Here is a 15211-nt window from a genome sequence, read left to right on the forward strand (position 1 = left end):
TAAATTGAAGATTATTATTCTTTTTTTGGACATACAAGGTTTTCCAACCTGACCGCGACGGAACACTTTCCAGACTGAAGAACAACTTCCACTCCATTATACGCCTGCTTTTCTCATTTATTTGACTTTCTTCACCCTTGTGTATACTAGCCTTCCTCAAGGAGCACGAGGGAAAGGTCCTACGCCAGGCATTACCACTTATGGAAAATATGTCAGTATGCAGTTCAACTGGCCTATGTGGAAAACAGATCTGTTTTTTTTTTTGCATATGGCAGCCGAGTCATTTCTGAACAGGTGGCCCATCAGCCTTGTTTTGCAGTTAGTCTGGATGTGAATTATGAGAATGAATACTCAAAGATGGAGTGCCATGAGTTTTGTATTTCTTCCAGTTTTTCCATGTGTTTAGGAGGTGACGGCACTTTATTAGACCCCTTGGCATGGTTGTTATGTGCAATGATGTCTTCCCTTTGTATTTAGGGTTTCTTCCCTGGAGGCTGAAACCTTGACAGTCAAACGTGCCAATGACAAAAAAAAGAAAGTGATATAGTGACATCACACTATCAGCCCCTCCCCTAACCCCTCCCCCTTTATCATACAACTGTAGCTGTGGGTGCGGCTTCAGTTCAGGTGGATCACCACCCATCACCACCCACCAGGCAAACCAGGCATACTAAATGAACTGGTGGGCGTGTCCATATAAAAGCATGATTTTAACAAATACTGTACACTTTTTGGAAAAAGTTCTTCCTCCTTACATTATAACCTGATGATCATGTTTTAGAGTGGAAAAAAATCGTGGCACTTCAATTTCAGCTGCACAATAAAGTTGAAGGACAAATTGGAGCCATTTAATTGAGTTCACACTATAGGGCACAGGTTTTCCCGTTGGCCCCGCCCCCGCACTATAGGGCATTAACTGCTGCTGCATTTTACTATTCATCAACCACTCCCCAAAAGTAGTCAATTAATCATGAGAGATATGATATGTGTGTGTGTGTGTGTGTGTGTGTGTGTGTGTGTGTGTGTGTGTGTGTGTGTGTGTGTGTGTGTGTGTGTGTGTGTGTGTGTGTGTGTGTGTGCGTGTGTGTGTGCGTGCGTGCGTGCGTGTGCTTGTCCGTGAGTGCAGGGGCGGGGCTACAAATCCCAGGCCCCAAATAATATTAGTTAATATTAGTTAATTCATTAAACATATAGTTTTGCTGACAGACGGAAACCTCTTATCTCCATATTCTAACTTTTTGTGGGTTTTCTTTTGTAAACTACTTGATGATCATACAACAACTATACAGCGTCACATACAAGCATCAACAGTAGCAGATTGAGCTTGTAGATCTGCGATCTGTAGTATGATCAAGTAGGGTGTTAATTTAAGAAAACGTTGTGGATGGAGATAGGAGGTTTCCCGGTCGCTGCAACACCAGGCAAGTCCAATCTTAAACCACCTTAACCCATTTAGACCTGAGACCAGATTCTACAAAATGTCTTCTAAATCCTGACAGTTTTTTGAAAAAAACTTCTCAAACATTTTCATGTCAAGAACCCCAAAAACTATATGTAATCGGCCGCCGACCCCCATCTGAAAATATGTTATCCCGAATGGGGTTAAATGAAAACAACTTGAAAAAAAAAAAAAAAAAAAAAAACATTCAAAAGCTGGAGGTATACTTCTTGGTTAAGGTCCACGTACCATCGCTGCTGTCCGACTCTGAGCCAGCGCAGACGAAGAGAAGCTGGCTCCGAGGGCCGCTCCGAGGGGCCCGTTCTGCACCTGCCCCAGGAGACTGTGGATGTCGCTGGGCAGACCGGCGGTGGATCCCACCGCGTGGTTCCGCAGGACGAGGATGGCGTCGTCCAGCCTGTCCAGACGATCCTCCATCCGAGACTGAGAGGACGAGGGGGAAAGACGAGGAGGAGGAGGAGGAGGAGAGGGACAGAGAGAAAAACGACAACGGTAGCTTAATGACAACCATGTGAGGACAACAAGCCCGAGAATGCTGATTGATCGTTATTAGAGATGTCCCCGATACTGTATCGGTATCGGAAAAAAAGTATCGTTATCGTCCCTTTTTTGGTCACATCGGGTCATATCGGGATCGGCGAATATGCCAGTCTAACCACCGATCTGACACAGGGGGGGTAAGGGGTTGACACTAATATGGCAGGTAAATAAAATGTTGGGGCATGTGGAGTTTGCTTTGGAGTTGCCCAAACTGCAAGTGCACATTTGAGTGAGGAGTCTGCTATTAACAACACAAGATAAAAGTAATTTTCTTTTTGTTATTATTATAAATATTATTCTCTGGTATCGGTATTCGGTAATCGGCTAACACAGAAATTGTGGTATCGGGATCGGATCAGGAACAAAAACAGTGTATCGGGACATCCCTAATCATTATAATGGTGTGGACTTGGAAAAAGAAGGGGGTAAATAAAATAAAAATAAAGAACATTTTGAAGTGTAAGATAAAACAAATGCATCCAAATGCATGAGGTTTGAGCCATTTCAACTTGAAGTGGGTGGATTAACCCGAGTGCTGTGTTGTTTTGGGTCATAGTATCTTGAATGGCTTTCATTTAGTTTTATTCACATTTTAGTCACCCATAATGTTTTAGTGTTAGTCTAGTTTTAGTCGACTAAATATCATACGATTTTAGTCGACTAAATCTACAGGTGATTTAGTCGACTAAAATGTGTTTTGGCGGGCCTTGATGCCGTCGTAATGACTGTTTTTACACTTGCTGAAATCTTTCAGCATGCAACCAAGTGTAAAATGACTTATACTGGATCTCTTGTCCACTAGTCCCTTCCTAACATTTTAGTCTAGTTTTTATTTGTTGACAAAATTGGCCGTATATTTAGTCTTAGTTTCAGTCATCATGGCTTAGTTTTTCTTTAGTTTTTGTCGTTTTCGTCAGTGAAAAAAAGCTAGTCGACAAACATTTTTCGTCATAGTTTTAGTCGACGAAAACAACACTGTCCGAGTTCTTGCACAATTAACTCTATTTCTCCTCTAACTGGAAAAACAGATGCACCCCGATCATGAGTACAAAAAATAACTATTTTATTTTGAGTCCTATTATGCACCTAAGGTGATCATCACTGCAAGCTGGAATGGCAAAACAAATTGAAAATTACAGAAAAAAAATTGTGCTGCATTTCACTGTGTGAGGAATGCGAGATTTGGAAGTCGAGCTTGAGAAAGAAACGATACAATGATGGAAGGAAGGTATATGTATTATGGCTGATGAGAGAGAAGATGGAAGGGGGAAGAAAAGCTTCCATCTTGAAGGGCAGGAATACCTCGCAGACATCCTTTAAGAAACACATGGCATCCTGCAGATGCTCATGGAGCTGCTGGTGAACTCTGTTTTTCTGGCAAGATAAGGTCAAATAGGAATAAGACAAGTGTTATGAAAGTTCCATTTGCTTGTGCTTTTTCTTGTTAACCCATTTAGACCTGAGGCCGATTCTAAAACAAAATGGCATCTAAATCCTAACTGTTTTCTGAAAAACCTGTTTCTATGTCAGTGGTGCTCAACCTTTTTCACGTCAAGGACCCCCAGAATTATCTTTGCATTATTATTTCAAAAATAAAAACGCAGCACTCGCAGCACACTCGGTTTTCCGAAAAACGTGTCCAGTGTGCAACCACCTTAACGGTAAACAAGCCCTCCTCCTCTACTCTCCCAGTCCAGCCCAGCCTGCCGCGGGGCTCTACAAGGAGGCGATGGCGTACATATAGCTCCACTGCCGGGTAAATTTCCCCCCCCCCCCCTTCCCACCAAATTGTGAATGCATGACGACGTGGGCATCAGGTTGTTATGTAGATGAAAAGTGATCCGGGTCCCCCTCGTCCACCCCCGTCCCAAAAGGCAGCAGCGTTGGAATCTCGGGGCAGTGGTTCCACGGGGCAACAGCTGCCAAGTCCTCCCTCCCTTCCCCTCTTCACTATCCCACTTCATCCTATCCGCCCCCCACTCCCCCCCCCCCCCCCACCCCAACTGTCACCCCCCCCCCCCCCCACCCTCTTACCAAGTGTCGCCAGATTTTTGCGAGAGAAACAAGTGTCAGGTTCTTAGGAAAACAAGCGTGTAAATTAAAAAGAAAGCGAATAACGTGTGGCTGTATAGGCCTATAGAGGCCATAACGATTGAAGCACTTTAAACCTATTGGCATCGGCTATATTTATTATTTATGGGAAAAAGTTTAAAAAAAACACGAATCTAAAGGGGCCAAGGGGGTTCTGCATAAAAGCTGTTTTCAGATGGGGATATGTGGATAATAACTAGAGGAAAAGTATCGGTATCGGCCCTTATTTTGTCTAACCACCGATCCGACACAGGGGTAGAGGGTTGACACTATGGCAGGTAAATAAAATGTTGGGGCATGTGGAGTTTGCTTTGGAGTTGCCCAAACTACAAGGAGTCTGCTATAAACGCAACACGAGATCACAACACTGGTATCGGTATTCGGTATCGGCTAACACAGAAATTGTGGTATTGGGATCGGAACGGGAACGAAAAAAGTGTATCGGGACATCCCTAAGAATTACATATTAATTATTATTTGGTTGGGAGGGGGGAGGGGGTGTCCTTGACGTGAACATGTTTTAGAACCACTGTTCAACGGCATTAGGAAAGCAACTACACTTAGATGAAAATAAACAAGCCCAAACACGGGCAACTCGCAAACTATACCAGTATTTACTATAGCGACTTTACATAAAAACTAGCCTGAAAGTACCCGAGCTTTTCTTGGCATAGTGGTGGCGGTTCAAACTAGCCTACTTCTGAAATATTTGTTCATGCATGGAATTTTAGATTTTTCTTTCATTTCTTCGTGACATTTCTAAAAATAATAATAATAATAATAATAATCATTGGAGTTTGTTATTAATTCGTGAAAAGTTTAGCTTTTTATGTTGGAATGTCTTTTGAAAAATATTTCGAAATAATAATAATAATAATTAAAAACCAAAATGTATAGGAAACAAAAAACTACGGGGGGTCCATAACAATGTGTCCGGGGCCCCCCGGGGACCCCCACAAATGGGTCCCGACGGACAACCCACTGTTTGGGAGAAGCATGGACGAGACTGTTTGGTAAATGGTGCATTTATATAGCGCCTTTATCCAAGGCGCTTTACATAGATGCATTACATTCACCCATTCACACACATTCATACACTGATGGCGGCGGAAACCATGCAAGGCACCAACTAGCACATCAGGAGCAATTAGGGGTTCAGAGTCTTGCTCAAGGACACTTCGACACTAACTCTGGGGGAGCCCGGGTTCGAACTGGCAACCTTGCGGTTACCATCCAGCCACTCTACCGCTGAGTCACCGCCGCTGTTGGGGGAAACATGGGGCTTATGATAAGCGGACGTGGCAACCACGAAAAGCCGAGGACAGATGGCATGTACGGCCTCGCCCCGAGGGAGGCAGGTATTGTTCAGCAGGCCTGACTCTCAACAACATCCACCCCCCCCACCCCCACCGCGCCCTTTTCAACGACATTTGTCAACTAGGAATCTCCCCCTGTAATGTTATATAGCTCCGTCTCGCTCTCCAAGGCTAAACCCATCTTAGCTCAGAGCGAGCATCCATTACAGACGCTACGCTTCTCAAAGTGCGGAACAGAAGGAACCCTCTGCAGGGGTCCTTGAGTGACTTCCAGAGGGTCAGCTCGCCCCCCACCCCACCCCACCCCGTCCCGCCCCGCCAGAAAAATGAGTTAAAGGACCCTTTTGCCCACTTTTCAACCTATCTTCATATAATTGGTCCTCACTAATGTTCATGATAAAATATCACCATTATATCACCAAAGTTGCAATGCGGTAATGGGAAGCTATCATTCTCACGATAATTACGGACCAATTATATGAAGACAGGTTGAAAAGTGGTCCTTTAACCACTTAAACCCCAGCGTCGGATTCTTGTGAGCTTGTAGATCTGCTATTTTCAGCATGCAACCAATGTAGAATGACTTGTCCACTATAGTCCCTTCCTAACATTTTAGTCTAGGTTTGTATTTGTTGACGAAATTGTCAGTATATTTAGTCTTAGTTTTGATTATAGCTTAGTTTTCATTTAGTTTCCGTCAATGAAAAAAAGGTAGTCGACGGACAATTTTCGTCATAGTATTAGTCGACTAAATCAACACTGGGGAAGGGGGAGAGTGGACGTGGGGTCTTACCAGTGAGTGGAGAGAGTTCTCGTAGTTCGGGGAGGATGGGGTTTGTCCGCCGGCACGAGGCCACTGGTTGTTACCTGAGGATAGATGAGAGAGAGAGAGAGAGCGAGAGAGAGAGAGAGAGAGAGAGAGAGAGAGAGAGAGAGAGAGAAAGAGGAGGGCTGCCATTAGATCAGGGAGTTGGTTCTCCAACGTCTGCAGCTATAGCTTGAGAGTCCGAAGAAGAGAAATGTGGTGTCATCCATTCTAATCTACGGACGGGACCCAGACGTGCACAAATACTTCAATGTTAATGTTAGTTTAATATTTGAGAAATAGCGAGAACAGCCCACCTACAATGTGTCGCATTATTGTGATCTGTTTGTGCGCTTGTTTGAAATTAGTTTTTAACACATTGTCTGCTACGTATATTGACGTATATATACGTGTATATATATTATATATAACCATTTCTGAAAAACCCTGCAGTATCTAGTCGCCCATAAAAGCTGGTCCAAGGTCCAAGATGGGTTCCAACAACAAGCTTGTTTGCTTGGCTTCGGGAAACCCATGTGCGTTAGAAGAACACTCAACAACAGCTCGCTCATTCACTTTCAGAAGGACGCGGGTGAGAGAGCTGTATCCTGCTCTCCAGCTCATACAAAGACCCACACACATTGAGCATACACACACGCACACACACACACACACTCACGCACAATAACACAATAACATGCCGTCATAACAGCACACACATCCTGTTTTTTTCCCTCTGTTTTCTTGTTTGCTCTTCTTGCTTTGGGTGAGTTTGATATTTCAGACTCGAACTGCATCACTTCCGCATGCCTCTGGTCTGCATCCTGCAACACGAGCACTGCACCGCACCGTACCGTACCGTACTGTACTGTACCGTACCGTACCGTACCGTACCGTACTGTACTGTACATGTACTGTTAGCTGTTGGAAGTATGGGGAAGAACTCCCACATAAATATGAAATAAATGCTTGAACCTTTCAAGCCTGTTTTCTCAACTCGCTGTTTTCTGCAAGACATTACACTAAGCCATATCTCCAAAACTGGTGGGTCAAACTGAACAACCAATATGTCAATTTGAAGCTAGGATTCCCTGCTTTCATATGAAAATAATGATGAATAATAATCCATAATGAATGATAATCCAATGACAGGCTCCCATTCACGATGGGTCACATATATAACCCAAGACTGGACATGGATCTTGGGATTGAAACATACAGTAGTAGACCATGTGTTACAACAAAAGTCACATTTTCTTTTCAGTCTAAGATAAAAAAAGATTTTTTTAATCTGGGATTTCATTCTAATTTAGTGTTTAAACAGGTTTTAACGGACCATTGGGATTATTGAATAGACTGCCTTTTCTCTCTTCTCTTCTTTTTTTTACCTCATGTTTATTCGTTGGTGGTTTATTTGAAGAAGGAAGACTATACATTGGAATCGGGTCCCCCCCCCCACATTTTTTGGCAGGATGTTACCACTCATCCATCATTAGGATTACGTCCGCGCGCAGCACATTACTCAAGGCATGGTTTTGTTCAATTAGCTCTGGCTGGTGCACGTGGGGACCACAGCCCCAGGCTAATTTTTCATCGCCGGCAGCCCAGCCAGCCCAGCCAGCCAGGAGGGGCTTACCAAGAGTTCCTGTCTGAGTTCACGCCAGGGAGAAAGCAGAGCAGAGCAGAGAAGAGAGAGGCTTTCTCATTTCCTCTTCCAAAGTAACTTATAATAGCCTGTTAATTAAAAGCGTGCTTTTTTCTTTCTTTCTTTCTTTCTTTCTTTCTTTCTTTCTTTCTTTCTTTCTTTCTTTCTTTCTTTCTGTCTTTCTTTCTTTCTTTCTTTCTTTCTTGGGGTCTGTTGTGGATGAATTCAAGGGGCCTTGAAAACTCAGATGCAGCTGAGAAGAAAAAAGTGCATTAAGAGACTTCACTGGGAATTAATAGATGGAAAGTATTATTCTAAACAGTTCCCCCTCCGAGCTCAAGAGGAGATGTAATCTTAAGGTTTCTCAGAAACAAACTCACGCTTGGACTTCTTCTCTCTCTCTCTCTCTCTCTCTCTCTCTCTCTCTCTCTCTCTCTCTCTCTCTCTCTCTCTCTCTCTCTCCCTCTCGCTCTCTCTCTCTCTCTCTCTCTCTCTCTCTCTGTTTTTGTTGATGCTCTCTGAAATGCTGAAATACCATTTTAGGTATCACACCTATGATGGTGATGGGCGAGGAAAAAAAGAGGCTTACCAGAATCATTTCACAAGTATACACTATACTGCTAAACCGGAGAGTGTTTTCAGTAAATACTCGTGGGACTAGTTCTTGCTGCATTTACACAATTGCATTTACTCAATTAGCTTATAAAGTTGCACTATGTAACTTTACTCTTCTATCGCAGATTTGAACCAGTTTTTTTTTACCTGTTTTTTTTATTTATTTTACCATAGAGCTAATAGAGTCGACCTGCTTGCTTTTGACATGGTCTAAATGTTTCGATAGAAGAGCAGGGAGACTAAATACGACCACCCCAATTGTATTTGGTAAGTTATATTGTCTTAACACCCCGATCGCCCAGGACGAAGTTCACCGTCCTTTCAATTAGTAACGCCCAGCGCCCAGCGCCCAGGACGAAGATTGATCAAAAAGACGGAGGTTATTGATATCAAAACCGATCGCGTCGCTTCACAGCCTGGGAGCGCCTGTTGCGCAACACTCGATATTGCGCAACAGTGGGACCTCATCGAAAATGTTCCCCCCCTGTTTAGCCGACGAGACCGAAAATCTAAAATATACAGTTGATTTAGTCGACTAAAACTAGACTAGACACTAAAACATTCCAGGTGACTAAAATGTGACTGAAACTAAATGTAAACTATTGAAGAGACTATGACTAAAACTAAAATCTAAATTTGCTGCCAAAAACACCACTGGCTGCAACGTCAACGACACCATAGTGCAACCAAATATAAATCCGGCATTCTGGTGGATGGACGCCAAACCCCTAAGCCCTCTATCCTGGGGAGAGGGCTGCTTGTATAGCACTTTAAACTACAGATGGGAACTTATTTGTTTTGGTTACTTCTCCGTCATTTAGGGCTGTTTGTGAAAACGCACTGTCAATACTAGGCTTCTCTGTTTTGACAAATGTCTGCCATTCAGCTGCTTGAAGAATACATGAGGCCGGCGGGGACGGAGGTAAAGAATACATGAGGCCGGCGGGGATGGAGGGTTTAGAATACATGAGGCCGGTGGGGACGGAGGTTTAGAATACATGAGGCCGGCGGGGACGGAGGTTTAGAATACATGAGGCCGGCGGGGACGGAGGTTTAGAATACATGAGGCCGGCGGGGACGGAGGTTTAGAATACATGAGGCCGGCGGGGACGGAGGTTTAGAATACATGAGGCCGGCGGGGACGGAGGTTTAGAATACATGAGGCCGGCGGGGACGGAGGTTTAGAATACATGAGGCCGGCGGGGACGGAGGTTTAGAATACATGAGGCCGGCGGGGACGGAGGTTTAGAATACATGAGGCCGGCGGGGATGGAGGGTTTAGAATACATGAGGCCGGCGGGGACGGAGGTTTAGAATACATGAGGCCGGCGGGGACGGAGGTTAGAATACATGAGGCCGGCGGGGACGGAGGTTTAGAATACATGAGGCCGGCGGGGACGGAGGGTTTAGAATACATGAGGCCGGCGGGGACGGAGGTTTAGAATACATGAGGCCGGCGGGGACGGAGGTTTAGAATACATGAGGCCGGCGGGGACGGAGGTTTTAGAATACATGAGGCCGGCGGGGACGGAGGTTTAGAATACATGAGGCCGGCGGGGACGGAGGTAAAGAATACATGAGGCCGGCGGGGACGGAGGTTTTAGAATACATGAGGCCGGCGGGGACGGAGGTTTAGAATACATGAGGCCGGCGGGGACGGAGGTAAAGAATACATGAGGCCGGCGGGGACGGAGGTAAAGAATACATGAGGCCGGCGGGGACGGAGGTTTTAGAATACATGAGGCCGGCGGGGACGGAGGTTTTAGAATACATGAGGCCGGCGGGGACGGAGGTTTTAGAATACATGAGGCCGGCGGGGATGGAGGGTTTAGAATACATGAGGCCGGCGGGGATGGAGGGTTTAGAATACATGAGGCCGGCGGGGACGGAGGGTTTAGAATACATGAGGCCGGCGGGGACGGAGGTTTTAGAATACATGAGGCCGGCGGGGACGGAGGTTTTAGAATACATGAGGCCGGCGGGGACGGAGGTAAAGAATACATGAGGCCGGCGGGGATGGAGGTTTTTTGGTTTTGTTTTTTGGACACATTAATACCACAGGGATCTTGGGGGGAAATCACTCCAACCCACATATGAGATTTGTCACTGTTACTTTGCAGAGTAATTTATAAGCTACACAGAACGGGAGAAATAACGAGTTCATCTGTGAAGAGTTTGGTGTCGAGATTTTTTTTCCAAACAATGCCTATAACTCAACCCGAGTGCTGCGCCATTTTTATTTTGGCCTACACTGACTTTTCTTTCTGTTTTTTAATCAATTTCATATTTATTTATTTTTCTATACAAAACGATCACAACTGTCTGACTGCATGACAGCTGAAATAAAGCATGTTCCTTCCAGATGTGGGTATAGAACATCAGAAAGGAGACACCAGCACGGGATAATATATCCTTTTTTAGAGAGGGATGTGTAGCTCAACCCCTTTTGGTGTTTTAAGCATTATGCTATACTTTAGCTATTGGAAACATAGCAGATTTACAAGCTCGTAGCGCGGTACCGAGTGCTGCGCTACGAGCTTGTAGATCTGCTATTTTTGAAAAATTGTGATAATGTGGTATATTCTTTCACAGCGAACGTTTTTAACTAAAATCTTTACTTCTGGGGGGGTCCCTGGAACAACATATTTTCATATTCGTATTTTGGCGGGCCTTGATGCCGTCGTAATGACTGTTTTTACACAGTCATTACACGCGACGTGTTGTGAGCTTGTAGATCGGCTTTTTTCAGCATGCAACCAAGTGTAAAATGACTTGAATGAATTATACTGGATCTCTTGTCCAATAGTCCCTTCCTAACATTTTAGTCTAGTTTTTATTTGTTGACGAAATTGTCAGTATATTTAGTCTCAGTCTTAATCATCATATAGCTTAGTTTTCATTTAGTTTCCATTTAGTTTTCGTCAGTGAAAAAAGGTAGTCGACGAACATTTTTAGTCGACGAAATCAACACTGGTTGCAGCATAGATAGAGCATTGTGAGCTTGTATAGATCGGCTTTCTTTTTTTTCCTTTTTTTTTTCAACACCCGTTCCCGTTCCTCTTAACACCTTAGAAGCCCAGAACTATTTAATCCATTTCATCCAGGGTGCCCATCATTTGTAGCGCACGGACCACTTTTACCGGCGCACCGGAAGCTGGTGTGCATGTCTGTGTAGCAGCTAACAATAGCCACACCACTCTAGAGTCGAACGACAACAACGGGAGGTAATAATAAATCTATCGCGACTAGCGACTGGACCGCTGAGCGCCGTCTAACACAGGATCTTTTTTTCAGAATTAGACGGGATGATTTAGATCGGGAGTTATGATCGTTTTAAGATTTTCGTTTTCGTCAGCTAAACAGCCAGGGGAGATTTTCGATGACGTGTCACTTTTTGACACGTCATCGGATCGGGCAACAAGCGCTCCAAGGCTCTAGAGCGATGCGAACGGTTTTGTTTAACAATCTCCGGCTTGGGCATTTGACCGTGACCTTGAACTTGGACGGAGAACTCCGGCTTGGACATCCAAGGTGTTAATGGAAGCCAGACGGTTCAGCCGATGATGATGATGATGAGGTCTGGGAATAAGGGCCGCAGCGCAAAACACCACTTCATGTATAAAAAAACCTGGAAGGCTATCGGCTTATTGTCAGAATCCATTTAGGGATATTTGATGGTATAATGCATTGCCTCCTGTTGCATGGTGTGTTTGGCAGACGGATGGATGGTTGGAACGGAGAGAGAGGAACGATGAGAAGTGTTGAATTTGGAATTTCTGACATGTGACGAGCAGATGTGGATTCCTTTTTTTTCTCTCCTCCCCTCCGGCGATAATTTACAGCAGATCAAATCAACTTGATTTACTTGTCTATACTACGTGCCATGATGCAGGGCTTGGAATGGACCTCTGGTATCACCACACATACATGTCTACGTTGCCATGATGCAGGGCTTGGAATGGACCTCTGGTATCACCACACATACATGTCTACGTTGCCATGATGCAGGGCTTGGAATGGACCTCTGGTATCACCACACATACAGTACACATGATGCAGGGCTTGGAATGGACCTCTGGTATCACCACACATACAGTATTTCTACGTGCCATGATGCAGGGCTTGGAACGGACCTCTGGTATCACCACACATACAGTAATGATGCAGGGCTTCGAATGGACCTCTGGTATCACCACACATACAGTACATGATGCAGGGCTTGGAACGGACCTCTGGTATCACCACACATACAGTAATGATGCAGGGCTTCGAATGGACCTCTGGTATCACCACACATACAGCCATGATGCAGGGCTTGGAATGGACCAATGGTATCACCACACATACAGTACATGATGCAGGGCTTGGAACGGACCTCTGGTATCACCACACATACAGTAATGATGCAGGGCTTCGAATGGACCTCTGGTATCACCACACATACAGTACATGATGCAGGGCTTGGAACGGACCTCTGGTATCACCACACATACAGTAATGATGCAGGGCTTCGAATGGACCTCTGGTATCACCACACATACAGTACATGATGCAGGGCTTGGAACGGACCTCTGGTATCACCACACATACAGTAATGATGCAGGGCTTCGAACGGACCTCTGGTATCACCACACATACAGTACCATGATGCAGGGCTTGGAACGGACCTCTGGTATCACCACACATACAGTACCATGATGCAGGGCTTGGAACGGACCTCTGGTATCACCACACATACAGTACACAGAGTACACAGTGATGCAGGGCTTGGAACGGACCTCTGGTATCACCACACATACAGTACACACAGTACACAGTGATGCAGGGCTTGGAACGGACCTCTGGTATCACCACACATACAGTACACACAGTACACAGTGATGCAGGGCTTGGAACGGACCTCTGGTATCACCACACATACAGTACACAGAGTACACAGTGATGCAGGGCTTGGAACGGACCTCTGGTATCACCACACATACAGTACACACAGTACACAGTGATGCAGGGCTTGGAACGGACCTCTGGTATCACCACACATACAGTACACAGAGTACACAGTGATGCAGGGCTTGGAACGGACCTCTGGTATCACCACACATACAGTACACACAGTACACAGTGATGCAGGGCTTGGAACGGACCTCTGGTATCACCACACATACAGTACACAGAGTAGAGGGCAGCACGGGTCCATAAAATTGGACCCGGTCCGAAACGGACCCGGTGATATCAGAACAGAACCGATCCGGATCCGAAAACATTCTAATTGGCCGCACCCGGCCCGGACCCGGCCCCGAAAGTTTTGGATCCGGTCCAAAACGGACCCGTTAAAAACAGGATCCGATCCGAAATAAACCTACCCGTTCCGAAAGACCCGTTACACCCGTGGTGTGTCCAATCCTATATTATGCTTATTTTCACCGTGACTGTGATTATGAGACTGAAGTGAACACTGTGACTGAACGTCAGCATCACCCCCGCCTCTACAAAGGAGCGCTGAAAATAGCCGATCTACAAGCTCGCAATGCGTCGCATGGTTAAGTACAGTTGCAGCGCAAATCCTTGGCGCACACTTTAATGCAGTCATCAAGAATGACAGCTTTTCTTTTGGATGGAATTGCTTTCCGAATAGCAACAAAAGACGTGATGGCACTTTGTTGTTGTGGTTGTTGACCCTCGCCGGCACTCTCTTTTTTCTTACACGCCTTCCCATTCATGTGTTTTTTCAGTGAAGATTTAGCAGCACCAACATTTTTACCGTCCGCGTCGACAATGATAACAAAACTGTCCCAGACATCCGACTTCCCTTTAGGAGATTGCGTGCTGTAATCGTTTGATTGTAGTTTGCGTTTCACCTCGCTCAAGAAGGGGGCCGCCATGGTGATGATAGCTACTGTTCGTGTTGTGTGTGACTGTGCGCGCGCTGCGCACACACTGTGACACACCCACCACCAGTGGATACGTTCCATTTCCAAATCCTCGAGGCGTGTATTTTAGAACATAATCATTACAACGCAGTTGAACGCACGCATACCATAATGTCTATTTTCAAAACCTATTTTTAAAGTTGAAAGTTTTAATATATAATAAAAATCGGGTCCTGCACGGGCATTTCGGGTATTCTGCATTGCAGATGCCCGAAACGAGGCCTGCAGCTTTGAAATGGAACCGACCCGTTCCCCGACGGCATGTCAATATTTTGCACCCGACCCGGCTCGGTTCTCGGTTCGGATCTCGGGTATTCGGGTCCGGGTGGACCCGTGCTGCCCTCTAACACAGAGTACACAGTGATGCAGGGCTTGGAACGGACCTCTGGTATCACCACACATACAGTACACACAGTACACAGTGATGCAGGGCTTGGAACGGACCTCTGGTATCACCACACATACAGTACACACAAAATAAAGACACCATTCAGACTTCACTTTTGCCACTTTTCCCAAAATAAAATGTGATTCAGAACTCATAATACATTGTAACATTGTAACTCATAATACATTGTAACTTGGTTGCTTCTGGGCACTTAGTTGACACCCCCGAACGCCCGGGGTTATTTAATCCATTAAATCATAGCGCCCAGCGATTTATAGCAGCGGAGCACTTTTGTGGCTGGAGCAGCTAGATGTAGCCAAAACACTCTAGAGGCGATCGACAACAACGGGAGTGTATGATTAAATCTACCACGACTAGCGACGGGACCGCGTTGGGCCGTCTAACACATGATATTTTCTTAG

General features: G+C 45.3%; 1 protein-coding gene across 1 annotated transcript in view; it reads right to left on the bottom strand.

Moving 5' to 3' along the window:
- The window catches only part of LOC306917863 (transcription factor 12-like), a gene marked incomplete at its 5' end in the record, with an annotated part of 26710 nt that extends 16268 nt beyond the window's left edge, over positions 1 to 10442 (bottom strand). Inside the window, 4 exons of the mRNA XM_079530760.1 lie at positions 1688 to 1882; positions 3302 to 3373; positions 6200 to 6273; positions 10145 to 10442. Of these exons, the coding sequence (XP_079386886.1) occupies positions 1688 to 1882; positions 3302 to 3373; positions 6200 to 6273; positions 10145 to 10442 (639 nt within the window). The remainder of the gene's footprint in view (positions 1 to 1687; positions 1883 to 3301; positions 3374 to 6199; positions 6274 to 10144) is intronic.
- Between the last annotated feature and the right edge of the window lie 4769 nt (positions 10443 to 15211).

The sequence above is a fragment of the Electrona antarctica genome (genome assembly GCF_951216825.1).
Source record: "Electrona antarctica genome assembly, contig: scaffold_850, whole genome shotgun sequence".
Taxonomy (NCBI): domain Eukaryota; kingdom Metazoa; phylum Chordata; class Actinopteri; order Myctophiformes; family Myctophidae; genus Electrona; species Electrona antarctica.